The sequence below is a fragment of the Aspergillus chevalieri genome, chromosome 4 (genome assembly GCF_016861735.1).
Source record: "Aspergillus chevalieri M1 DNA, chromosome 4, nearly complete sequence".
In the NCBI taxonomy this organism is placed as follows: Eukaryota; Fungi; Ascomycota; class Eurotiomycetes; order Eurotiales; family Aspergillaceae; genus Aspergillus; species Aspergillus chevalieri.
This window is the reverse complement of record NC_057365.1, coordinates 512,364-538,084: the sequence shown is the minus strand read 5'-3', so window position 1 is coordinate 538,084 and position 25,721 is coordinate 512,364. Positions and strand designations below refer to the sequence as shown.

The following is a 25,721-nucleotide window of genomic DNA, read 5'->3' as shown; positions in this document are numbered from 1 at the left end:
CATCGATTGGGTATGGGATTTGCATCATTGAAGCATCAGAGGTTAGATATGTGTTTCTCTTTCTATTCAAAATGTGTTGCAATTTGTTTGATTCATGAATGAAAAGATTTGTTATGGGACCAACGGTAGAATAGACGGATAATCAATGCTATGTCTTGATTGAAAATTCTAATGTACATGGTAGACCTTCACTGTCGTAAATGCTATGAATCCACTATCTTGGTGAGTGCTTGAAAGCGAGTTCGCGCTGTCACGTGTTGGGTGCATCGCATCATCTCGTCTGCCGGAATAACCAATCAGTCTCGGGAGTCGGAATAAGATAATTCGTGATATTAAGATCATTCATGTTAGATGAATGACCATCCACGACTGCATCTGCAGGATCCGTCGCTCCCCCAGTTAACCCATGCATAGGTGATGGGTTATTGCTTCCTGTTCCCTCAACGTCGAGACTGGCTATATCCAGAGCCCGCGTGGGAGGTACACGGGGTACATTAAAGAAACCAAAGACGTCTAGATATTCCAGCTCATTTGGCGCGAGATTCCGCAAGGGCCCGGCGGCTGATGACATAGGTGGTTGGCTGCTACTAGCGGGCGACGAGCGCGGTTGTCGCGAAATGAGGAAATCCAGATCGAACGCGCAGCGACGCATATCTGCTAGTATCTTCACCGTAGATGGAGTGGCGCGTTCACTATCCATTGCGCCGGATTGCTGGTACTCGCCGTACTCGTCTAGTACGCGGTGTAGGATCGAACTGTAACGCTCTGCTACCTTCCAGTGCATGCCCATTTGGGCAAGCGTGTCGACAAAGAAGGTGAAATCGGGGCTGACTGTGTGCGCGATGGTGGAGCCGTGAACGAGCAGGAGGCGGGCTGAGACCCAGAGAGTGAAGGCGAATGGGGGGCCGAGTTTGTCGAGGAGTTTGTTGTTGACTACTAGGCGGGTTACGGAAAGGATGTTGTCGACTGCTAGGAGACATCGTTGACTGGCGCTGTATGATGGGGTGAAGATTGGGGAGCGGGTTGTTGGGTAGGCGGCGGATGAATGGAGGCGGATCACGGCTCTGTAAAAAGATTTTAGTGTACGTTTCGAAGAGTTGGTAGCCAAAAGAGCTTACGTTTGGTATGCGGCATGGAGTTGCACCCAGTCACATTGTAGAGCCCGAGCATGCTTTGATCCGCTGAAGAGTCGAGACGAGTTCTCATATGCATATTCGGCAGGGAGATTGAACTCCCATGATGTTAACTCACTGTCAAGCTTTCGATATGTTGCTTGCCACTCTTCAACATCGGACAATGACCCGATATCCACGGGTCGTTTTAAGAAGCGATGAATACGGGAGAGAATGCCTAGTATCTCGACATAGAGGCCCAAAAATCCGACATTCTCCGCACGATTCATATAGTCGGTTCGGTTGTTAAAATGGCGGAACCATCTCGTTTCCACCGGCTGATTCTTGACAAAATATTCGTCCTTGCACGGAAGCTTGCGGTCGATATCCTTGTCATCCAAGGCAAAATCAAAAGCCGTTGCTATAGTGGAGTATCGATCCAAAAGATATACCATCCAAAACAGTCGGCGTCTTCCTTCCTCTTCGATCCATGAATCCGGTTCCGGAAGAACCACTGCTCTCAGGGTATATATAGAAGGGTAAACAGGGGAGACAAGACGAGACTTGGGCTCAACCGCCAGGCCCAGTTGAACGACGGACCGAGTTATGAGAGCGAGAAGTTTCCATCCAGGAGGACCATTAGATGAGCCAACTAAGTCAAGAGCTAAGATTACCAGAGCCTGAAGTGCCTTGACGGACGAGTTCTCCAGACCATAGAGAAGTACCTTTTGTTTGGACGAGTCATGGTACTGCTTCCTGTTTTGTTCGTTGAGGCGAGCGTCTGTAGAGAATCGGAGTGTTGTTGCAACTATAGCATAGAGGACCATGCGGTCTTCTTCGGCTAGCGGCGATAGTCCAAAGAAGTTGTCCAAGGTCGTTCGGCGATGAAGGATCGGGCACCATGGATTGACGTGCTCAAAGTAGAGATCAACCAGTGCATACAGCAAGTCGTATGGTGGAAGTTCTAGTTCGGGATCTGCGAAAGAACGCGCTTGATTTGAGAACAAATTTACCGGCACATTCAATGATGAATCATTGTCCGTGTAGTCATGCTGGCCGAGGATTGGGGTATCTTGAGAAGGATGAGCCGGCACAGAAGACGGCTCTTTGAACAAGTCATTGCGCGGGCTTGGGTTGTGGGCAGCAGAAGGCTCCGAAGGGGAACTATAGGGGAAAGAGCCAGCTTGAGGCAGATCAGGGAGCAACCGTGGATTTTGAAGAATGTGTGTTTCAATAAGACGGCCTTGAGACTGAATGGTCTTTTCCAACCTGTCTGTTCGTCCAAGATTAGACTGAAACGGAGTGGCTTTGTCCACAACGAGGCAAGAACATACCCAGCCGCTGTTCTAGCTCCTTTCCATACCCTGCCCGGAGGCCAGGTTTCTTTCTCTCTTTGTATTCGCACAATTGACCATTGCGAGTACACCAGCCACAGCTAGGCTGTGCTCGATCTAGATGGTTGACCCAGATTAGATATGCAGTAGCCAGCAGTCCCAATACAGAATGCATACCGCATTTGACTTTTCTCAGCTTGCACAGCTCGCATCTGATAGCTACGTCAGATTCGTGATCTGCGAGTAATCATCGAGGTAGCGACATACGACACAATAAGCGGACGCTTTCGTTTCAGCCCATTTGAACCATTCCGAGCAGGACGGTTATTCGTCTCGCTCTCCGCACCAGACCAGAGCTCATCTGCACTCAGATCCTGATCGCCGGAGTTTTGGACAGAAGCTCTCGCGTTCGGCATGGTGTTCTAGCGAGATCGGGGGTAGAGGATAAGCTGCTCCAAAGAGGGATAGTATGGCATGATGCGTGTGGATACACGTCTGACGAATCATTCAACTTGAAAGGCAGACATATTGGCAAGAAGGATCCAGCTATTTTACAGAGTAAGGAAGAATTGGATAAAGGAAAACGAGATGGCGATTATGGCGGGTACTATGGTGCCTGAGGCATGAAAACGGAGCCAAGCACCAACCCCCGCAAATCAGGTCTTGGCATCCCCATATCATGTATTATCACCTGGTACAGGGAAATGGCAGATATTACTTGATCATTAATGATCTTGCCGTTCATGATGATTTTGGGATCGAAGTGTGAATATACCTGAAATTGTTCTTTCTACTGCCATGGACAACGCCGGTACAGGATACATCTCGGGAAAATGGTTATTCGTTGATCTCGGGGGAGCAATACCCCGAGCTGCATCCTATCCGAGGATATTCGCGCAATGATTCCGGCTTCAAATAAGACCAGTGTCATCCATTTTCGCAAATAGTGGAGTTATTCTCTTCGGTTTTGTCTCTCCTAACGTCGGCTGTTCTTGACTTTAGCTACAACATTCTCACCATGGGCTCTACAGCTGCTTCTTCTTTCCCCCGCATCAAGGAAGTGCGGACATTCCTTATTGATGGAGTTGGATCTGGCGGCGATTACCATAATGTAAGCTCAATTGTGCAATTGAACGCTATTCAGGAACTTCCGCTAAGTACCAATTCGCCATGTCTAGGTTAAAGGCGGCCATTGGCTAATCGACAGCAACATTTCTACCCCTATGACGCGATGGGCGCAATATCGTGGCTCGAGAACATCCTGGGGAATCAATGTTTTGGGCTCCTTCTGTGTGGAAGTGGAAGCCACCGATGGAACCAAGGGGTTTGCGACGGGATTCGGTGGCCCTCCGGCATGCTGGCTGGTCCAACAGCACTTTGAGCGGTTCTTGCTCGGCGCAGGTGCGAATAATCCGATCCCACTGGTTATGCGTCAAAGGCAAGACTAAATCCAAGCTAATTCTGCTTAAATGTATATAGACCCTCGAGACACGAACGATCTCTTCGAAAAAATGTACCGTGGTTCCATGTTCTACGGCCGCAAGGGCCTCCCGGTGGCAGTCATCTCAGTGATCGACCTGGCCATCTGGGATCTCTTAGGAAAGATCCGTAATGAGCCTGTATACAAGCTCATCGGCGGTGCTACTCGTTCGAGACTCGACTTTTACTGCACTGGCCCACAACCTGCAGCAGCCAAAGACATGGGCTTCTCCGGGGCCAAGGTGGCCCTGCCTCATGGCCCCGATGAGGGAACAGAAGGACTGTTGAAGAACATTGACTACCTCCGCAAGCAACGAGAGAGCGTTGGACCTGACTTCCCGCTGCGCGTGGACTGCTACATGTCCCTGAATGTGCCCTATACCATCGAGCTCGTCAAGCGATGCGAAAAAGAAGGCATCAACATTGACTGGTGGGAGGAGTGTCTCACTCCAGACGATTTCGATGGCCACGCCCTGCTCAAGCGCGCCCATCCTACCGTCAAGTTCACTACTGGCGAACACGAGTTCTCGCGCTACGGCTTCCGGAAACTGGTCGAAGGCCGCAACCTCGACATCCTCCAGCCTGATGTCATGTGGGTGGGTGGTATGACAGAGCTTCTTAAGGTTTCTGCTCTCGCCGCTGCTTATGATCTTCCCGTCGTTCCTCATGCATCGGGGCCTTACTCGTACCACTTTGTGGTTTCTCAGCCCAATACTCCATTCCAGGAATACCTGGCCAACTCGGCTGATGGACGGAGTGTCGAACCTGTCTTTGGAAACCTGTTCGTGAACGAACCCATTCCCAGCAACGGCTTCCTTGATGTCTCCATCTTGGACAAGCCTGGATTCGGTCTCGAGCTTAATCCGGCAGCTCCGTTAATTCCTGCTGCTTCGATTCTGACACCAACTCCGCAGAAGAGTCTGGCGCCGCCAGCTGATGAACAGAATGCCAACGGCAATGGAAATTAGATTCTGCGCTTACGATATTATACTTTGAGCTCTATAGATATATCTACTGTCTTGTTATTCCTTGCTATAGCTATTCACCCCTGTACGTTACAGTAACATACGTTCTACATGCAATTTGAGTTTCATATTCATATTCTTTCATAGCCTGGAAAGTCCAGCAGCTTGTGGGAGCACTATTCCTGGATGTGAAAGGAGCATTTGATTATGTCAATCAAAGCCGACTGGTGAGCCGGCTGATCGAATTCAGCCTAGATGGGGATCTGACCCGATGGGTGCAATCTTTCCTAACTGACCGATGGGTTCAACTGCAAATCGACAACACGCAGTGCCAAGCACACCCAATTAATTCAGGGGTGCCACAACGCTCACCAGTGTCGCCCATTCTCTTCACTATCTACCTCAGCGGCGTGTTTGATATGGTTGAGAGGAGTGTAATGGGCGTCCAGTCCCTTTCTTTTGCAGATGATATAGCTCTGCTTGCCTCAGGACACTCCGTCAAAGAGGTCTGTGACAAACTGCGGAAAGCAGCCAAGGTGGCTATTGAATGGGGGCATGACAATGTGGTCCAGTTTGATGCAGGGAAAACAGAAGCAGTCCTGCTTACCCACAAGCGCGGCCGGGAACTGAAAGAGCAGATCCAACAAGCACGAGTGGAAGTAGATGGCTACTGTGTGCCCTTCAACCTGGAGGCAACCCGATGGCTTGGTATCTGGCTTGGTTCTGGCCTGAATTTCAAGGTCCACTATCAGACCTGTATGCGCAAGGCACGGGCCGCGGAAAACCGGGTATAACGCCTATGCCAGAGTCATGGACTCGCCCCAGGACTAGCTCGCCAGGTTCAAGTGGTAGCGGTGCAGTCAGTAGCCCTATATGGAGCAGAGCTCTGGTGGCAGGGCCAGAAGGATCAGTTAGCAGGCATACAACTGATGATCAATCGACAGGCCCGAGTCATTACTGGCATGTTGAAAGCCACTCCCGTAGGGCCACTGGTTCGTGAAGCAGGCCTGGCACCGGCAGAGGCCCTATTGGAGGCCCGACAGTTGAGATATACTACCCGGCTGCTCAGTTTACCGGAAAACCACCCGGCTAAAAAGGTCCTCCCAGTGAGCTTCCGAGAAGGAGATCAGCACGCCCAGCCCGGGGAACAGACCCCAGGAAACCGACAATGGGCCGACAGCAGCAACCGGGGCCCATGGTTCCTGGGACAACATCTAGCCCGACAATTAGCCAATATCCTATTAGCAGACCCATCCGAGGGCTTTGAGGGCACAATACAGACGACCAGTAACCAGTTCTCAGGTCGAATAGAGGTGCTACCAGGTCCAGAGGCCCTAACAGCGGCGCAATCTCTCTCTCCTGGACTGGCAATTTGGTCAGACGGCTCAAGATTAGAAAATGGTAGATGTGGAGCAGGAATTGCATGGCAAGAACCAGGGAGGAGCCTGGAAGACCAAGGGGATCCCATTAGGTAAGGGATAGGAGGTCTTTGATGCAGAGCTTCTTGGAGCGGTTCGAGCACTCCAGTTAGCAGAGTAAGTGGGAGATCAAAGACCAGTCACTATCTTGCTGGACTCCCAAGCGGCCATTGCAAGGCTGCGACACACCCAGCCAGGGCCAGGTCAAGCATTAGTGATCCAAGCACATGCTATAGCCAAGAGACTATATGCCAGAGGCCATCAACCCACTATCCAATGGGTTCCAGGACACGCAGGAGTAGAAGGGAATGAGAGAGCCGACCAGGCGGCAAAGCAGGCAGCCAATAAGCCTCCAGGAAAAGGCCGAAGAGAGATCTTTCTGGCCTGTAAAGCCTGAACAGAGGCCATTACAGCACAAAGGCAAAGATGGCTCACTAAGGAGCTTGGACAGCGGTCCCAACAAGGTCAACGAATATACAGGCCACAGAAGAACTGGCGGCTTGACCCTGCAGCGGCAATGGCCTCCAAGCACCTAGCAAGCCGCTATTTTCAACTGAAGTTGGGACATGCGGCTATAGGAGCACACCTACATCAGATCCAGGTTCAGGAGGATGCAACCTGTGAGAGATGTGGTATATCAAGGGAAACAACACACCATCTTCTCTTTGAATGTTGGGAATGGCGACACCAACGAAACAGGCTCTACAAAGACCTGGAGACAGACAGAGTTATGAGACCCACTACTGCAGAAGAATAACTATAAGGACGACTTTTAGGAGAGCCTAGAGCTACCAGAGCGCTGCTACGATTCCTAGCCAGTACCAGCATAGCTCTACCCCGAGCACACCTACAGCGAACGGCGGAAAGGGCTCGAAGAGATGATGAATGGGGACTGGAAGCACTGGAGGCGGCAATTAGAACAGAAGAAGGATAGCAGGAAGGGTAGCCTAGGCTGACTCTCAGCTTAGGCTATACCCATCCTGCTCCGAAACACAAGGAGAGCACTCTGCTCGAAAGCCCTGCGCATACAGGCGGTCTGGGGCGAGGAAAAGGATCAGAAAGATTATAGAAGGGGGCTAGCGCCTCAGGAACCTATAGGGACAAGAGACTGTAGAATAGCTGCTGGCCTTGAGTCCATGAATCATGGTCTGTCATAGTTCTAAGGCTCGGTATGGACAATAAACTTGATTAAATAATAATAATAATAATATGAAAGAATATTATTGTACTCCGTACCCCACCATCAATCGTTCTCATGAATCTCTGCAACACCCCTCGGAGTATCATCACCACGAACCTCCGAGACAACCCCACAATCGGCTTATCTTTTCGCACTCTTTCGCGGGGTCGAGGAAGATATTCGAGAAAAGAAAGCGAGGGAATTATTTCATGGAATTGAAATTTTAGCGATTGTAATTGTGTGGTGCGCGGAAATAGACCATACCACACTACCCGTGAAGGACAACAGTACTCTATATCAACCAATTGCAAAGAAAGATGCCTCTTCCGCAGCTTCTAGTAGGCAAAGTCGCTGCTATCACAGGCGGTTTAACTGGAATTGGCAGGGTACGTCTACCTTCTGCGCAATTTGAAAGATGATTCCTTCCTAATGACACCAGGCCATTGCCCTCGAATACCTCCGCCACGGTGCCAAAGTAGCCATCAACCACTTAGGCGGACCGAATGAAGAAGCATTCCTCGAGTCCATCCACAAAGACGCAGTCGAGATCACAGGATTGCAAGAAAAGAGATTCCTAACTGTTGCTGGGGACGTCACGCAGCCGGAGACGGGGAAGGAGTTTATTGCAAAGACTGTGGCTGAGTTTGGTCGGTTAGATGTTTTTGTGAGCAATGCGGGCGTGTGTAAATTTGCGGAGTTCCTGGAGTGAGTTTCCCCATGTCTTTCCTAATGAAGAGAATTACTGATCGTGGCTGTAGTGTCGACCCTCCCCTCCTCGGCCACACTGTATCCACCAACCTCTCCGGCGCCTTCTATGCAACCCAAGCAGCAGGCCGTCAAATGGCCCTAGTCCAATCACCACCCGGCGGCTCAATAATCGGAATCAGCTCCATCTCTGCCCTCGTCGGAGGCGGCCAGCAAACGCACTACACGCCCACCAAAGCCGGAGTCCTCAGCTTGATGCAATCAACCGCAGTAGCACTGGGCAAATACAATATCCGATGCAATGCTCTCTTGCCCGGGACTATCCGGACGCAATTGAATGATGAGGATATGAGTGATCCGGTTAAGAGGGAGTATATGGAGGGAAGGATTCCGTTGGGTAGGTTAGGGCAGTCGCCGGATTTGGCTGGGCCGGCGGTGTTTTTGGCATGTGAGGAGTTGAGTGGGTATGTTACTGGGGCGCAGTTGTTGGTTGATGGGGGGTTGTTTGTCAATCTTCAGTGAGAGACATGCTTGTCATAAAAGAGATATCAATGTGGAATATACATTACAGCCCTTCAATCTCAATTCCATAAGCTTTCAGTGCAACCTTGCCCCAGACACCTTTCCTTTGCTCTTCGCTCAACCCACGTCTCTCCAAAACACCCTCAACTACAGTCCTCCATCGACGCCAAGTGGCGTCGTTCCCGCCTCCTCCAAGGTTACAGACAGGCCAATCGGACCCAAACATGACTCTATCAGGACCAAATGCATCAAAGACTGCATCAGTCCATGAATGAAGTCTCTCAACGAGGAATTTAATGTCGGGTTCAGGAGCTGGAGAGAGCGGTGGCAGCTCTGAGAAGCCACCAGAGAGCTTCATGTATGCCGTGGGGTATCGTGCCATGGCGGTAACAAGTGTTTTCCATTCCAGGAAATCCGGATGGGTTGTGGTTGATTCAGGGGATGCAAATGGAAGGCGTAGATTTGGCTTGCACAGGTGGTCTGGGTCTGTTAGAATCGGGCATCGTGGTGAATAGACAAGACGTACTGATAACCATCACCACCTGATCTTTCTCGTCCACACCCTCATAAACCCGCTCCATCATCTCGACAGCTTCTCGTAGCTGCCACAATCCACTCTGTCTCGCATCTACTCCCAAGTCAAACGTCAACTGCTTCCTTCCGAGCCATTTCAGTCCATCAATAAATTCCGGCTGCAACATCACCCCAGACGGCTTATCCTGGACCAGATACCGCACTCCTCGAATCTTCCTCCACACATCGTCCGTTTCAGCTGCCTGCTTGACCTTTTTTACATACCTCTCCAATACGACAGCACCACCTGGCACCGGAGCCCAAGGCACAATCCCCAAACATGGCGGACGGTCTACATAGCGATGCTGGTCTCCGTCAATGGGTTCACCACGAACAACCCGAGCGAGAAGGGCGACTTCATCGAGGACGTGTTTCCACCCATGGCCTGATTCCTCGACTGATGAGAGTCGGTCCGTTTCGATAAATATGAAACCGCGGAGATAAAGGGGTTTAGTTGAATCTGAGATGATCGGCGTGGATGATGTTGCTTGACGGTATTCGTCTACACAGTGTTGGGATCCTAGAGGGCTATTTGGGCCATACCAGGCCAGCGATGGTAGGTGTGAATCTGGAAAGAGGTGTATATGCGAGTCTACTATCGGAATTGGCATATTGACTGCGTTGTTGTGCTTGCTGCAGGCGTTGAGGAAATGCGGGGTTCAACCAACTTAATTAAACAAAAGGACGCTCTGTCCTTTCTCCTTTTGTTCAACGAAAGACAGGGAAACATTTGGGATGAAGGCAGCATTAGCAGCCATTACGTTACTTGCAGCTCTTTTGAAGACGCCATACCCGTCGGTGGCCATTATACCGAGGTTGCATTGATATCCAACAAGATCGCTGCCATGACTGACGCCTCAAGCTGGTGAGTACCTTTGGGATTGCTCTTATATAAACCGTTTTCCATCTTCTCGTTCATCTCTCATCCTCTGCTCACTCCGTTTAGGATTCTAACTCCGCTGTTTTATGTTATTTTGACTCTGATCTCCCTCCAGACCACTCCAAACCGGCCATCCTCCACGCACGCTGCGGTACTTGGCAATCACAAGACAGCGCATCAATTATGCATCCTTATCATGTCCAATGTCACATCCTCCTATCAATCACATCCCAGTCATATATGTCGGCCTTTCAACGATGAAGGCGGCGGACCGAGACTGCCGCAGAGCAGGTGTGCCTAGCAGGTGTACTAATTAATCGGGCTACGTGTTATGCAGAGAGCTTATGCAAGCCAGGTCCCGGATTTGGCGTCGATCGGTTCTTATACGGACGTGGGTGAGACATAAGTGACCGAGGTCAGCTCCAGATCACCCCGCCACCTCCGCATTTACTCCTCACTTTTGACATTGAGTGGTTCACGAGTCATTATTCCCACGAGCAGGTATTAAAGCTATTCAGTTCTTGCAGGAAATATTTAAGGGTTGTGATCTCCGCTCAATGCGAGGAAAGACAACATCGCTATCCTCACCATATCAATTGAATTCGTTTCCCAACCCCGCATCTCTTCAAATACCAGGTCACCACTTCGCTTGAAACCACAATCAAAGCCAACATGGCCGTCTCAGAGATTCCAAAGAAGCAAAAGGCTGCTATCTATGATGAGCCTGGCTCGGTGTCGACAAAGGTGGTGGAATTGGATGTACCAGAACCCAGCACGGGCGAGGTGTTGATCAACCTGTATGCAGAACATCCAAATTGTACTGGAGACAAGTGCTCTCCTGGGTCCTTATGGACAGTAAGCTAACTCAAATTGACAGAACTCACACGGGTGTATGCCACTCTGATTATGGTATCATGACAAACACTGTATGTTACCGGCAGAAGGCGCGGAAATATACATCGCTAATAATTCCAGTGGAAAGCGCTCCCCTTCCCCACGCAGCCCGGACAAGTCGGCGGCCACGAAGGTGTTGGAAAGATCGTCAAACTAGGCCCCGGCACAGAATCATCCGGTTTGAAACTTGGCGACAGAGTCGGAGTCAAATGGATTTCCAGCGCATGCTCGAACTGCTTGCCGTGCCAAGCAGGCTCTGACGGACTGTGCTTTAACCAGAGAATCTCTGGTTACTACACTCCCGGTACATTCCAACAATACACACTAGGCCCAGCCAACTACGTCACCCCAATCCCCGACGAGCTCGAATCCGAACAAGCAGCCCCCATGCTCTGCGCAGGCGTGACCGTCTACTCCGCCCTGAAGCGCAGCAACGCCCGCCCAGGACAATGGGTTGTCATATCCGGCGCAGGTGGTGGCCTGGGCCACTTGGCCGTGCAGCTCGCCAGCAGAGGCATGGGACTGCGCGTGATCGGAGTCGACCACGGCAGCAAAGCAGAACTAGTCAAGGAGTCTGGCGCTGAGCACTTCGTGGACGTCACCCAGTTCCCTGCAGACGACAAGGGCGAAGCCATCGCCAAACATGTCAAATCGCTAGCCGACGGATTTGGTGCCCACGCTGTGATCGTGTGTACCTCGGCCAACGCCGCGTACGCCCAGTCGATGGGCTTCCTGCGCTTCAACGGGACGATGGTCTGCGTTGGTGTTCCTGAGGGAGAGCCTCAGCCTATTGCGACTGCCTTCCCGGGTAAAATGATCATAGGACATCAGACGATCACGGGGTCGGCAGTTGGTAACCGGACGGATGCCATTGAGACGCTGAACTTCGCGGCTAGGGGTGTTATCAAGGCGCACTACCGGACCGAGAAGATGGATGCTTTGACGAGCGTTTTCGAGGAGATGGGTCAGGGTAAGGTGCAGGGACGGGTTGTTCTGGATTTGTCTTAAGTGGGTTTTCTTGGATAAGTGTTGAGTAAATGAAACAATTAAATTTCTACGAGCATGGAGCAAAAAGAGACGCGAAGAGAAAAAAAGCCAAAAAAAAAAAAAAAGAATGACCGACGCAGGGGTCGAACCTGCAATCTCTTGATTCGTAGTCAAGCGCCTTACCATTGGGCCAGCCGGCCAATTGTTGGGAAACGATTCACTCTATGTTTATATAAACCATATCAAGACTAAATTTGAACCACCCACCCTCGGCACGCGATCCCCAACCCACATCGAGGCACGCAACCTTTACGGAGTAGAAGCATAGAAATACCCCTACTCAATGTCACGGAGCATGAGTGCTCGCTAAATCACATGACATGTTTGATTCCTTTGTGTTGATTTCTTTGTTCTGTTTTAGGGCCAGGACCCCTCGCACATTAAATAGTTCAACGCTGGCAGGCACAGCGTTCTCTCTTCTTTCCTCCTCATGCTAGTATTTCGCGAGATAGTCTACCAATATATTTTATATTGAACGGGACCGTCACACTCAACAGGGTAACCCACCTACCCTCTTACGTAAATCTATTCTCACCAGCACTAACGAGAGTTCTATTTATATGAGGATCCGTCACGCTATCCACCCCCGGCCAAGAATAGTCCCTGTACATTTGCGCTTGCAGGGAAGATCAACGAGCGCCATTTTGCTATGGCGTATTGTTTTTGGTGATCGAGACCTGGAGTCGGAGACAAAGTACGGGGAACGAAGTATGGACAAAGAAAGTTTGATACAGTGAGGCGCGTATACGGCGTATAGAGAATTCAGAAGTTTTTTTTTTGGTTCGGGACGCTTTTAACCGTGGCGCTGGGTTTTGGTGTGTGGTTGAGCCATGGTTCTGGTCCGCATTGTGCGTTTGAAGATAAAAATAATGGTATGGTTATCGATGGCATTTCTATACACTGAGTACAGAGTATATTGAGAAAATATCATTCAGGGGAGTCTCCTCTACGGTCCAAACCAGTTGTACTATTGTCAATATGTTGTATTGGTATATGCACTAGCAGTAGCTTGAATCAAAAGACCTCCCAGGGTAATGAAATCGAAAGACAAGGCAGAGGGGTATTGATAAAATCATAAAGGAAAAGGTAAGCCAGCTGTCAAGCAAGCTGCGCATCCAAGCTTGTAAGCCAAAAAAAAAAAAAAAGAACAAGATAATAAAAGAAAAAGAAAAAATAGGGGAACCAAGAACAGAAAGATCACCTATCTCGTCCGCTTACTATTTCCCCCGGTCGTAGCAGTAGCAGGTCGTTTCTGCCCGGACCCGGATGATACAGACTCGACGGCAAGGCGCACTAGCGCGTTCAGTTTGAGGATATAGCTCTTGGGGCCCCGATTTACTTCATTCCGGTGGAGAATAGCGCTCATTTTGTCTCCGAACTGGTGCAGGTCCGTGGCCGGGATGTGCTCCAGCGCGTCTAGGACAAAGTACTCGCCCGTCTCGTCCGCTTTCCCAACCAGCCGATGGTACAGGTTGCGCTGGTCTTCGTCCTCACCGTTGAACGACGCCCGGCCCCAGCGGTTCCCGTCCAAAGCGTCCTTGTCGCGGTTGCAGATGTCCTCCAGGATTGTGATTAGGGTCTTTGCGGCGCCTTCTGTGCCGTGCGGTGCGCGCGCGATGATGTTGTCCTGAACACGATCGACATTGCGCTGCAAATCATTGACAACGGCATCGACATCCAGGCTCGTGCCGGTCCCGTCGGCGGCCGGGAGCTGTCCCGTGAGGCAGTATCGATCGAAGTCCGCCAATAGCTTCCGCATCTTCTCCTGAACCTTATCAAAATAGATGGCCGCGCAGGCCCCCGGGGGCATCGCCTTGCACAGGCTGGCATAGACCTCGTCGTTGTGCACGGCTAATCGGAACATGGTGGCTTCGAAGTCCCCCTGGACGACGCATTGTTCTGGTGTGCGAAGTTGTGTCGTTTCTTCCACTAGGTCGAGACGGAAATCCTCGGGAAGTATAACCGTGCTGAAGGCTGACATGATGTCGCGGACCTTTTGTGGACGGCCCATCCCCTCTTCTACTTTGGACCGGGAGAATTGCCAGTTCAGCTGCTCTGCCACCATTTCCAGTTTGCCGTCAAGGAGGTGTTCGATACGGGGGAATTGCGGCGAATGACCGTTGCTCAGTAAAGGCACATCAGAGGAAGGAGGTTGGGGCATGAAGCAACCGTGAAGTTGATCAAGAATCCACTTGCAAAGACGAACAAACCATCAGCATCCCCGTCCCGCTATTGTTTTTTCCTATTCCTTGTCTCGTTCGTTCCGTTTCTGAAAAAGGGGGGAAGCTTACAAAAATATGCTGGCAGGCCACATCAGGACGACTTTGGTAAGCAGAACAGGTACACGTATAAGTACCTGAACCGATATGCACTTGTGGCCGTTCTGACAGTCGAAAATCATAGCCTGTCTGTGTCGACTCGCAGTGAATTTCGTCGAATCTGCCCGTGAGACCCAGGAGGGCCCTGGCTTCTGAGTCGGGGTCGAGATGGGCAAGGTCATAAGTGATGCCCGACCTCGCTTGGACGGTCGATGATTGTGATGACTCCGTCACGTCTTCCTCCTCGTCCTCGACCTCTTCCTCGTCCACTTCTTCATCTGCTTGCTCGCTTTCACCGGAAACTTGCATTGGTTCATTGTCATCGTCGCCGTCGTCGTCGCTGGGGCGATGCGATCCCGCACCCGCTGCCCTCCTTTCAGCCTGGGTCCGTCTGTCTGGCATATTGCCGCCGATGGAAAGTTTGTGAAACTGTTTCGTAGGAGCAGACATCGGGCACGGACGTTATGTAAATCCAGAGAACTTTGGTTCGGGGTATGGGTTCCAAAGGGAAAAAGTTCATTGACCCGTGGATTTTGCGATGGACAACCCGATAATATATAGAGTTTGCCCCGAACCACGGATGGGAGCGGGTACTATGATTCAAATGGCTCCCACAACACCATGTTGGGCCAGTGAAAAAGAAGAGAGGAGAAGTGCATAATTTACTCCTCCACGAATCCTTCAAGATGCTCGGGCGCAGGAGCGCCCCCGGCTTCATTGCCTGATCACAAATCGAGAGCAAACCAAAAAGAAAAGCTGCCAAGCGCACACGAGGGACGAATTTCGCATCAACGGACCAACAATGCCATAAAACCAATGGTTAGGATGGAGATGGCAATCCAACGAAACGAACTGGAACCATGGAACCGGAAGTCCAAACACGGCATTTAAAAGACACTCTGCGTAAGATTTCGAAGTGTCGTACCCGAACAATGTCCCTGCTCGGTAGATCTTTAACAAAGAAGCCATTGTGTGGTTCCGAGTCTTTGGTTCAACGGATATTATCCCAGCAATGCCATGTGTTGGAACGATTAACTGCTCTCAACCAGAAGCTTTTTTTCACGTCTTGCCAATGAGAGGCAAGGGCGACAACCATGACGCGTGTGGACCGGAATCAGTAAAAATATAACAAAATAAAAATCTTGCGATCTAGCGATCTGGAATGATTTGGAATCATTCCTGGGTAAATCAAACCAAGGGAAATTTCACCTCCACCAAAGTCAAAAATCCCTAGGCTATTCCACATGATCAGCATGTAGCCTTGGAAAGACATAATTTGTGATGTTCGAATCCTCTGTTTGCTTTGAGAATGCCACTGCGAAGTATGTGCGCGCCGCGAACCGCGAGTGACTATAGCCGGGAGTATCGGAGGCCGGTGCACCGTCAATAATCAGCACAATAAAGTAAATTTAAACGCATTCCTTTGCCAAGGTCGATTATAGACGGCTGATCCCTATAGGATGTCCTCATAGTGCGAGCTTGAAGAGCTTGAAAGTTTCGATTTGATCGATCTTGTGTTCAGGAGGTTTGCGATGGCGCGCCGAGAGTTCGTGCAAGCACAGCGATGCAACGCAGCAGAAACATCAACTTTGAGGTCTCGAAAACTGCAGCGGTTGTTGGATTTGAAATGTAGATCTCGCGATATAAATATTATATCTCGATGCCGAAGCTCAATGATCAGTTGCATTGAAGACAGGATGCCATTTTGTCCGACGGATCCGCCAGCCTTCTTTTCCATCGACATCCTGGCGTCTGCGTGCCACTATATTGTTATCCCTTTTTCTCTCCTTGGTATATCTTCTCATCGTTGTTTGTGGGTTCTGCGGTGCCTTCAGTTTTCTTCGAAAGGCCGAGCGGTAGACGGCAGTGGACGTTCGGCAGCGAAGAGACCTTGAATAATATAAGAGTCAGCATGGTCCGCATCTGATGAGAAGGCATTTAGAAGCACTGCGCAATTAAATATACCTGTCATGAATTTGGACCTTCTGAGGCCTCTGTGGTCGACTCCTGGGCGGCGTCTGAACCTGCGGCCGCTTATGGAAAGAACCGGGTTGGCCTTGAGAGATCATGCAATAGATCATTCGAGTTAATTGGAAGTCGTTCAGCAAGCATAAGAGCTTCTCGAATTTCGCAATGATTCTTCTGGGGTGGTTACAGTTGATGTTTGGAAGAGAAAGAGTGGGAGCTGAAGGGCTAAAAGGAACTGCGCATGTTGAGGCTCAAGACTTCAGCTGAAATATACCACACAAGACCAAAGTACGAAATAACTATTGATATTATGAAACGAATGGTATTATTACAATTATAATATGTATCGCTTACGCAGAAGTCCTCTGATGCTTACTCTTGGCCGTAAATGCTATACTATATGCCATCGACAAATCCCTATCACCGATCCCACTATATTGCCATATTGTCGGGAGTATCGCGATACGTGCTATGAGTATCGGAAAGAAAATGAGAACGAGTCAAACAAAAGAGGGTATAGAAAAGAAATTCGTCAAGTCATAAGCCGGGTCAAAAAGACTGCGGATAGAAAGAAAAAAAACATTGACAACCAAACGAAATGCAATGAGAAAAGAGAAGTGATATAGTCGAGATACCAGAAGGCACTGTATTACTGCAATGCCATAGTACCGTGCGCTTTGGCAGCATTCCTCTTTTTCGCTGCTTCCAGAGCCCTCCGAATCCGCCGCTGATGTTCCGAGTCTTCATTGGATGGTAGACCAGCAGTAGCAGGACGGGGACCTGGCATCAAACTATCAACAGGATGGCTGGTAGATGCTGTGACATCAGATGACGCTTCTGGCTCGGCTACCGGGTCTTTCCCTAAAGCCTTAAGTAGCTCGCTGATCTTATGAGTGATCTCAGCAGGCCCATCACGGACACTCTCCAGCTTCGACTCGAGGTCTTTCTGGATCTTCGCATCTTCTTTCTGTTTCTCGGCATTGAGACGGCGGAAAACATCATGGTCCGCGTTGGTGTAACGAGCCTCGGCCACGGACAGGCGGTAGTCAGCGTTGTTGAGGGTGGCATCGGCGATGCCAAAGTTATGCAAAATGGATTCAGAGTCTCGTCGGAGTGAGTCCACCATAGTCGCGACGGACTTCAGAATCTGCTCCACTTCCGACTCTGGCAAGCTAGTTGACTGAAGATGCGAAGCGTCAACCTTCTTCACTTTCGCCGCCACATCATCGAGGAGACTTTGGTTTTCGCCTAGACCATGCATAATAGCATCGTCGAAAGCATCCATGAGTCGGTTGGCTCTCTCATCACGATCCTTGGCCGCCTCAAAAATGTTTCGCTTCTCCATCTGGTCAAACTCGTTGTCCAGCTTCCTGAGGGCCCCGGAATCACCCATGAAGACGAGCGGTCTCCGTTCGGCCTTCTTTCGGCGCCGCTCTCGGTCAAAAGCAATGTTGAGGCGTTTCTGGTAGCGCATTTCGAGATTCCGGTAGATGTCGTTCACTATATTCATTGTATGTGACAGATTGTGTCTGTCAGTCGAATCCTTGATCTTGCTGTTTTCGTGACTGAGTTGGCTGAGTGCAGACTCATAGTGATTCAGAAGGGCAGCAATCTCCCGACCCAGACGTTCGTCCACTGGGTTGAAAACAATTCTAATGAAATCGTCGAGTTCTTGTCTTTCTTCATCAAGCTGCACTCGAGCTTCTGCTTGCCTGAACTCTTCCTCGAGAACGTTGATATCGGCATATCCAATCTCCTTGCCATTGAAAAGAGAGTCGACGTGTGCTTCAGATTCCTCTTGACGCTGCATACGCTCCTTATCAAGGTTCTGCCGTCGAATCTTAGCAGTTGTCTCCCACGTACTAAACGCTTCTTGTATATAAGTAAAGTCATCGGAGTACTGCTCCAGACTTTTCCTGGTAGTAACATGCCACGAGCTCTCTGATTGCTTGGCTAGCGGGGATGAGACCATAGATCGCAGGTCATTAACAGGGTCGGGTCTACCTTGCCGGAGAGACGGCGGCAATGGAGGAGGTGATGAAGCTCTGCGAGGTCTTCTCTTCTTGTATGTGACGCTTTTCTCGCGAATAAGCCCGATAAATGTTTCACTATGCTCGTTTTGAGCTGGGGAGGAAACTCTAGTGTTAACACCTGTTTTCGTGTCGGAATCCGGCGCATTTGCCATCACACGTCCGCTCTCAGCAGAGGCTTGTCGCAGATCAGAGTATGCCTGGTAGGCCGGTTTATCAAGGGCAAGATTGTCTGAGCCTCGTTGAGGTCCTTCGATGTAGCGGAATGGCGTGTATATTGGCTGTGGAGGGTTTGTCGTCAGAGGCGCAAACGTCTGCGTATGTATTCCGCTGTTCATCGAAGGTGGTACCGAAGATGACCGCGAGAACTGATCTTGGACGCCATATTGACTTCCCGTATCTGTGAGCTTCGAAGCCTGATGGCCGGGTGGTTGTGTAGCTGGTCTCTCAAGATTATTGGGAGTGTAAAGTCTGGGAATGATTGGCCGCCCACCAGGACTGTATTCTCCATCCTCAAAATCTTCAGTGGTGTAAGTAGATTCAAGCACATCTTGTTCTGATTCTACCGGGATCAGACCAGATTCTACTGGTGCCGAGGGCTGTGGTGTCGGCGGACCCTCCTTTTCCTTCTCCGCTGATTGCTGCGGGCTTGGGGTTGGCTGGCGTGAGTTTACGTCTTCGGCCCTGGTGCTCTTAGGTTCCTGCTCAATACCATAGAGAATCTCCCGTAGTTTCGTCTCCTTAGCTGTGAACGCTGTGAAGATCTTGTACCGCTCTTCGTCGGAGTCAGCAACCGCTTCCTTGCGCAACATGGCGACATAACGAGTCAAAGAAGATTTGAACCAAGGATCCAAGTCTTCATATGGATCGACCACGGTTAGACGAGAGGCAACCCCCTCTGCATTTGCCATCGAACCGCCAGGGGTAGACAGTTGCTGTCCCTCCTCTGCGGGAGTTCTGCTTCCCGACCTTGATGACGGGATGTCGATTGGATCAATTGGACTGGGCTTACGTTGTATGGTTTTATCTGCTGGCCTGGAAATGGGGCTTTGACGGCTGCCGTCAGCAGATTTCCTGACGTCCGGAGATATCGGTCGAGCCCAGGCCTCAATGACCCCATCGATCTTTTCGGTGGTCCCAGTAGCAGAGCTCTGCGTTGTTTCTGCGGTGTTGACCCGGGACGGACCAGATGGACGTGGTGGCTCCTGCGCAGAGCTTGTGCTGACCGGCGACTCGGTAGATGGCTTCTGCATTCCGACCTGATCATCGGCATGCGGGACCTGGAACGCAGGTGAGGCGTTCTGAGGCGGGGTAGAAGTTGGGATGTAAGGGTTTGACGCGGGGCTATGCATAGATGTCGCATGACTCTGAGATGGTTCAACTGGAGGTACAGGTGTTGTCTTCTTAGACGAGAAGACTTCTGTGTCGTCAATATATCCTGGAGTTGGTCCCAGATGTTCCCAGTCTGAGGGACTAAAAGGTCCCATTGAAGAACTTGTGGTGAATACATTAGAGCTAGTCTTTGGCGGTACTGGTGGAGGGCCATTGCCAGTATTAGTAAACGGCCCAAAATCCGTCGAGACAGCCAGCGTAGGTTGAGGCAGAGGACGTTCCAGCGGCGAAGAAGTTGTATAGTTGATAACGCCACTTTGGTCCGATGCGACAGGTGCAGGTGGATGCGCCTGCTGCTGCAACTGACTCTGGTAACCAGGAGGAACCGGGGGCGGTGGCGGGGGAACAGGACCGAGAGCTTGCGCGGGGCCATAGCTATATTGTCCGGGCGCTATTTGGCCTCCATATGGGGGGACAGACGGCAGGGGTTTATTCGACACCGGAGAGCTGACTCGCGGAGACTGGATGCGCGCCGGGACATGGTCTGTTGCGATGGGAGGACGAGGCTAGGCATTATTCTGTCAGCATGGGAATCTGGGATCGTTATAGTTAGATCGTTTGAAGCACTCACAGGCAACGGAGGAGGAGAATGGGCTTGATGGTGGTGTTGGTGGTTGAATTTCACTCCCCACGCGGTCGTGTCGATCCCCGTCGCAACCGGAGGGGCACCGGGCATAGGACCGAAGACATTTGGATTATAGGAGGGAAGCACTGGTGCTGACGGAGCCGGAGGAGGGGGAGGAGGGACCGGAGAAGTTGATGGCGTAGAAGTAGCTGTTGTTGCTGTCGTCGTCCCTGTCGCAGTTGTCGGCGGCCGCGGGGGAAGACGCCATTCTGGCTGCGGAGGGCCAGAATTAGAAAACATTTCTGGCAATCAACCCTCCTGAGTCAGCGACCGTCAAGGAATGTAAAGAGAAGACGGAGAGAAGAGTTGTTCTGTAGTGTGTCGGCTGGAAAGAGAGAAACAAAGAGTCGAGTGGAAAAAAGATCCGAGTTCAGCTGGACTCATCACCTGACCCGACGAGAATAAGGAAAAAGAGTAGAAGAAGAGAAGAGACGCCCTTACAGAGAACAAGAAGAAACAGTGAATATAGAGAGAGAATTATGGCGATTATCGTCGGTTGATACGCTCTGCTGACTGTGTTGTTGATTTTCCTCTTTTGTACATCCCGACTCTTGACTACTCCCCCTCTTCTCCCCTCTGCTTCCTCTTCCACTCATTCTATCTTTCCACAACCCGACAAAGCAGCACTTTCTTCTACCTCTTTAGTGACTTAATTAGACGAATCGACTGAAGATGTCTGGTTTCAAAGCCAGTCCGATGAAAGAAACGCTCAGCGCCATGAAGACAGCGGACAGTCCAAAAGAACCCCCACCATTAGGAACCTGAAAGATGAAAGAGATACGTGGCTGAAAAATGACTCGTCGGTGGCTACACCACGGCTCAGTATGTTGTTATTGTTCCGGTCTCTGTGATGGACAATTTTATATCGTCGAACCACGGCGATGAGAATGCCTTATAAGGAGACAACAGTCCACAATGTCTCTGGTCAAAGATCACTAATGTACCAGCGCTGGCCTTACATCTGAAATGCTATGAGTCTGTCTATATTGGATATTTCATGCCCAAAAGAGTAACATAGCGCGTCTTTGTCCACCGGCAGGGGGCCCTTGTCAACTCTGTGCCCGAGTCCAGCAAACCATAGGTGAACTGACCATCGATGTCCAAGTACCATTCTTTCAACATGGGAATACCTTGGTCATGTCAGTCTTTGTCTCCGGGATCTATTCCAGATCTCGATCTAAGAGTGACAGTCTCCTTTGTCCGTCGCGTTCGGACGGAACCATTTCAAAGAATCTCTTTTTGACCGTTTTCTACCAGAGCCACATTGACCAAACCCTCTTTCACCAGATACTCTCTTTGTCGAGTTCCAGGGTTTCTATATTCGTACTTGGTTACTTGGTTATATGCTCTGCAGTTGGAATTTATTCCACTTAACATTGCATGTCCCTCCCTGTCTGATCTTGATTCCTTCTGGATCATACCAAAAAGCTGTGAACCACTTGCTTTTGTCAATTCAATTTTCGACCAACCTCTTTCTGCTTGCGATATGTCTAATAACCCATCCAAGGCTAATATATTCTACAGTCTCCCTCCTGATAAAATAATCAAGCCCCCGGAATTTCCGCCGCGGCCTGACTTATTCGACGAAGTCCAATGGGCTCCGTACATCTCTCCCGAGAATGCAAAGCTCGCCCGTCAGCTTTGGGAACTTCCGGACTCGATCCTTGGCAGTGTGACCAGTCGAAATGGCCGTTTCCATCCCCGCCCTGCCACAGCAATGGATGCCTTGGCGTATAATGTCTATGAGCATCTGATGCAACAGCACATGATCCCACCTTCGCAAGATGACTGGGAGCAAAGATGGAGAGACACCACGCTTCACAACAAAACTTGGTCAGTCGAGGAAATCTTCAATCCTGCAAAGGGGTTACATGCGCAATACTCGGACGGCCCGATCCTGGTACAGGGACACGGTGTATTAAGCGCACCATATTGGACTGTGGCCAGACTGAAAGCAGAGCTACACAGCCGCGGACTGGATGCTTCGGGACGCTCAGCGGACCTTCGAAGGCGTCTGCACGACCACGAGCGCCGATCCCGGGGGCATACTTTTTTACCGAAAAGCGATCTCTCGCATTGGGGAGTGAATAGAAACGACAACTTTACATTCAAACTCTCGGTGACGAACGCCCTCAAGCCTCTTGACATGTATACCTGGGCCATCATGTTGAGTCCCTACAACCCTGCCTATTGGCTGAGCCGGGCTTACTGCTATTATTTGCAAGCGTTTTTCGACCTCGCAATTGGCGACGCCTATCGAGCACAACTTCTCTGTGAAGTACTGAACGATGTTCGGCAGCGAAACCGCCAGCCTGGGCTCTATCTGCGAATCTGGAACGCGATTGAACAACATATCCTGGCAGATGCTCGGAATGACAACGATTCAACTAAGTGGGAGACTGAGACGCTACGGGGAGTGAACGGAATTAACTCCTTTGTAGCTACCATCCGCAGAGCACTACATAACATAATTAGCCTCAGTCTTGCAGCACTTGGTTCCTGGAAGGACTACAAGGTGATGGAACATTATCTGCCGGAGAGAGTCATCTTTAAGAATGATCGTGATGCAAGTGTCTTCGAACGCCGAAAAAGAGTCCTAAAAGATACGGCCATTGAGTATAGAGACAAACGGAGCAAGGAGCGCCTTTTCTACCACGAGGAAAATGCCGGGAACGTCAACGGCGGAAAAGAGTATCCGTACGAGGCAAACGATAAAGACCGGACCACGAACGTGTCACTGGAACTCATAAACAACAATGCTTTCAGGGACTATCCAAAGTGCAAAGTTCGAGCGAGTGATGAAGACGACTCACTGTTTGTCGTCGCGACAGAGGATATCGAGCAAAAGACATTGATCTTTGCAGAGGAGCCTTCGATCCGAGCGCACCTGGGCGTGACCCGGCTCGCAGAAGATCAAGTTCCATACGAGTCAAAGCCTCGATGTGAAAATTGCCGCAGGCCCATCAATGCTGCTGTTCTCGCTCGGTATGATAGCGAAAGCCTTGCCATCAAGAACGGGACCCATCCAGAAGCTTGTCCCTGTCATCTCCTAGAGGCTAAAGAGCATATGTATTTCTGTCCAGCAGATCCGCAACAGGGAACCACATGCCTACAGATAGCCCAAAAGTTATATCATTACCGGGCCTGTGGAAAGAATTGGGACTGGCTACACGATGCAATGCGTGCTAGAATCACGCCCTGGAAATTGTTCCATCACTACCCCGGTCTCGACGACTATCTCAAGCAACATCTAAATAATTATTTGGATTTCTTTACGCACACAAACGAGAAACACGGGACAGCCTTGAGTCTCCTCCTACGAGAAGTCTTTGATATCACCCTGATGAGACGTATGCAGACGGGCGACGCAAATCTCATGGCGCATGAAATCGACGAGCTAGCCATGCTTGAGGATCCCAAGTCCTGGTCCAACAGCTGGTTCCCGTTCACGTTTGCCGCAAACATCCGCGTTCCTTTTGACATCCTCCTGCAGCTGGGTGTCGACATATTCAGCGACCTAACTTTCGACACCTGGGTCATCCAGACCGTCCTACGGAAACTGATCATCAACGCCGTCCCCTGGGACGAGAAATGGCGTGGAACCGCCGAACGAGTTAAGCGAGAAGGACTTGATAAACACGGAGAACTGCCAAGCACAGCTGAGCAGAGAGCTATGATAGAGCAGAAGAAGAGCTTCGACGTGTTTGATTCGGACTTCCAAACGCTATACGTGTTCTCTGGGTTTAGCTTGTTCAACCACGCCTGTAACTACCGAGGACACAATGCAAACTGGGGATATGACAAGGAGGTCCCGAATCGTATTCTCGTGTGGGCTGCTGAGGATATCCCAAAGGGCACCGAGATACGCATCCCATACAAGTTCAGGCCGATGTCTTCTATGTCTGCGCGCCGTATCCTCGGGAAGGATTGCCAGTGTCCTCGCTGCTGTGACGGCTACGACTCGAGCGAAGAAGACGATGATTCCGATGACGAGCACTACGACCAGAACAACGGCCAGAACTATTCCCAGAATTATGCCCAGGATTATGACGAGGATTATGACCAGAACTACACCATGGACTATGCCCTGAACTGCGCCCGTCACTACGCCCATAACTACAACCACCACAACGATAGCCCGCCCTACGGCCCTCCTGAAGAAAGAGAAGGTGACACAGAAAGCCTCCTCACCGAAGAACTCGAGCACCTAGAAAGAAGCAACACCTCCGCACGAATCCTACGCGAAGGCAGCGGCCCAAATGGACCTCCTAGCGTCAACCAATTACTCTCCAACCCGTACGAGCCGGAGCGGCCGCGGTCTTCGCAAATCTCGCCAATCACAGAGCAGGCACAACAAGCAGAGAATATACAGTTTGTGGAATCGTCGCCACGACAGCAGTCATCGGAATCGCAGTCATCACAGCAATCAAGTCCTTCGGGACCATCAGATTCAGCACGGGCTATGTTTCCACCACCACGACCACGAGCGCAACTAAGACAAACACACCCCAGGCCGTTGCCACCAGGCCTTAAGACGAAGATCACTTGCCCTAATCGTCTGTCCCAAGAGTGGCAAGCTGCTTATTATGCCTCTATGTCCAAGTCCGCATCGGGTATTAGGGCGAAGAACTCGAATATTTTGACAAGGTCGAATATGAGGAATTTGATGGCGAATACTCCGAGTAGTCCGCGTGTTTCAAGTTCTCTGAGCCGTTCGGGTAGTGACTCGAATCCGGATCCGTATCGCTATCCACCCCATGATCCGAGTCGGGACCATAATCGAGACCGGGACTCGGACCCTCACGCGGATCACGGCCAGGGCCAGGGTCAACATCAGGATCGCTACACAGAATACCAATACCAGGACCAAAGTCAGGATTATGGTCAGGATCAGGGTCGCGACCAAGATCAAAATCAAAGTCAAAACCAGGATCAGGACCAAAGCCAGAGTCAAAACCAAGGCCAAAAACGGGGTGAGAACCAGAGTCAGACCGAGAGCCAAAGTCAAGACCAGGACCGAAATCAAGCTGTGACCCAGACTCAAGATCACCGTGAGACCCAGAGTCGAAAACGAAAGGATCCTTCTGTAATTAATCGCTTTGCGAAGCTTTTGAGACGATATTAAACCTTTCTTTGTCTTTATTGTTTCTTTTCTCTATGTTTGGGATTTTGGGGCAGAAGCACTTGTTCTATCGTTTGTTTGCTTCACATACTTTATCTTTATGACGCTTTGCAACTGTTGATAGTGCTATTACAGATGTTTTCTAAATCTACTTACC

The 25,721-nt window shown here is 50.4% G+C and overlaps 8 protein-coding genes and 1 non-coding gene across 9 annotated transcripts; 4 read left to right on the top strand and 5 right to left on the bottom strand.

Moving 5' to 3' along the window:
- Nucleotides 1–271: 271 nt before the first annotated feature.
- ACHE_40188S (putative C6 transcription factor) lies at nt 272–2,862 on the bottom strand (the record flags this gene model as incomplete). The annotated part of the gene is made up of 5 exons (XM_043278359.1): nt 272–1,064; nt 1,119–2,385; nt 2,447–2,563; nt 2,624–2,658; nt 2,714–2,862. The coding sequence occupies 5 exons, from the start codon at nt 2,860–2,862 to the stop codon at nt 272–274; spliced, it is 2,361 nt and encodes a 786-aa protein (XP_043136146.1).
- A 602-nt stretch (nt 2,863–3,464) lies between these two features.
- ACHE_40187A (L-rhamnonate dehydratase) lies at nt 3,465–4,893 on the top strand (the record flags this gene model as incomplete). The annotated part of the gene is made up of 3 exons (XM_043278358.1): nt 3,465–3,557; nt 3,625–3,847; nt 3,926–4,893. The coding sequence occupies 3 exons, from the start codon at nt 3,465–3,467 to the stop codon at nt 4,891–4,893; spliced, it is 1,284 nt and encodes a 427-aa protein (XP_043136145.1).
- Nucleotides 4,894–7,805: 2,912 nt separating this feature from the next.
- On the top strand, nt 7,806–8,715 carry DHG2 (SDR family NAD(P)-dependent oxidoreductase; the record flags this gene model as incomplete). Its single annotated transcript, XM_043278357.1, has 3 exons — nt 7,806–7,874; nt 7,928–8,193; nt 8,247–8,715. The coding sequence occupies 3 exons, from the start codon at nt 7,806–7,808 to the stop codon at nt 8,713–8,715; spliced, it is 804 nt and encodes a 267-aa protein (XP_043136144.1).
- A 43-nt stretch (nt 8,716–8,758) lies between these two features.
- Nucleotides 8,759–9,899, bottom strand: ACHE_40185S (uncharacterized protein; the record flags this gene model as incomplete). Its single annotated transcript, XM_043278356.1, has 2 exons — nt 8,759–9,195; nt 9,242–9,899. 2 exons carry the CDS (start codon nt 9,897–9,899, stop codon nt 8,759–8,761), a joined length of 1,095 nt encoding a protein of 364 aa, XP_043136143.1.
- A 941-nt stretch (nt 9,900–10,840) lies between these two features.
- ACHE_40184A (zinc-dependent alcohol dehydrogenase) lies at nt 10,841–12,070 on the top strand (the record flags this gene model as incomplete). Its single annotated transcript, XM_043278355.1, has 3 exons — nt 10,841–10,965; nt 11,046–11,094; nt 11,144–12,070. The coding sequence occupies 3 exons, from the start codon at nt 10,841–10,843 to the stop codon at nt 12,068–12,070; spliced, it is 1,101 nt and encodes a 366-aa protein (XP_043136142.1).
- Nucleotides 12,071–12,177: 107 nt separating this feature from the next.
- On the bottom strand, nt 12,178–12,249 carry ACHE_t40001S. The gene has a single exon. It is a non-coding gene; the product is annotated as a tRNA-Arg (tRNA).
- A 1,061-nt stretch (nt 12,250–13,310) lies between these two features.
- ACHE_40183S (uncharacterized protein) lies at nt 13,311–14,877 on the bottom strand (the record flags this gene model as incomplete). Its single annotated transcript, XM_043278354.1, has 2 exons — nt 13,311–14,300; nt 14,401–14,877. The coding sequence occupies 2 exons, from the start codon at nt 14,875–14,877 to the stop codon at nt 13,311–13,313; spliced, it is 1,467 nt and encodes a 488-aa protein (XP_043136141.1).
- Nucleotides 14,878–17,044: 2,167 nt separating this feature from the next.
- ACHE_40182S (uncharacterized protein) lies at nt 17,045–20,682 on the bottom strand (the record flags this gene model as incomplete). The annotated part of the gene is made up of 2 exons (XM_043278352.1): nt 17,045–20,323; nt 20,389–20,682. The coding sequence occupies 2 exons, from the start codon at nt 20,680–20,682 to the stop codon at nt 17,045–17,047; spliced, it is 3,573 nt and encodes a 1,190-aa protein (XP_043136140.1).
- Nucleotides 20,683–21,928: 1,246 nt separating this feature from the next.
- Nucleotides 21,929–25,567, top strand: ACHE_40181A (uncharacterized protein; the record flags this gene model as incomplete). Its single annotated transcript, XM_043278351.1, has 1 exon — nt 21,929–25,567. One exon carries the CDS (start codon nt 21,929–21,931, stop codon nt 25,565–25,567), a length of 3,639 nt encoding a protein of 1,212 aa, XP_043136139.1.
- Nucleotides 25,568–25,721: the final 154 nt, after the last annotated feature.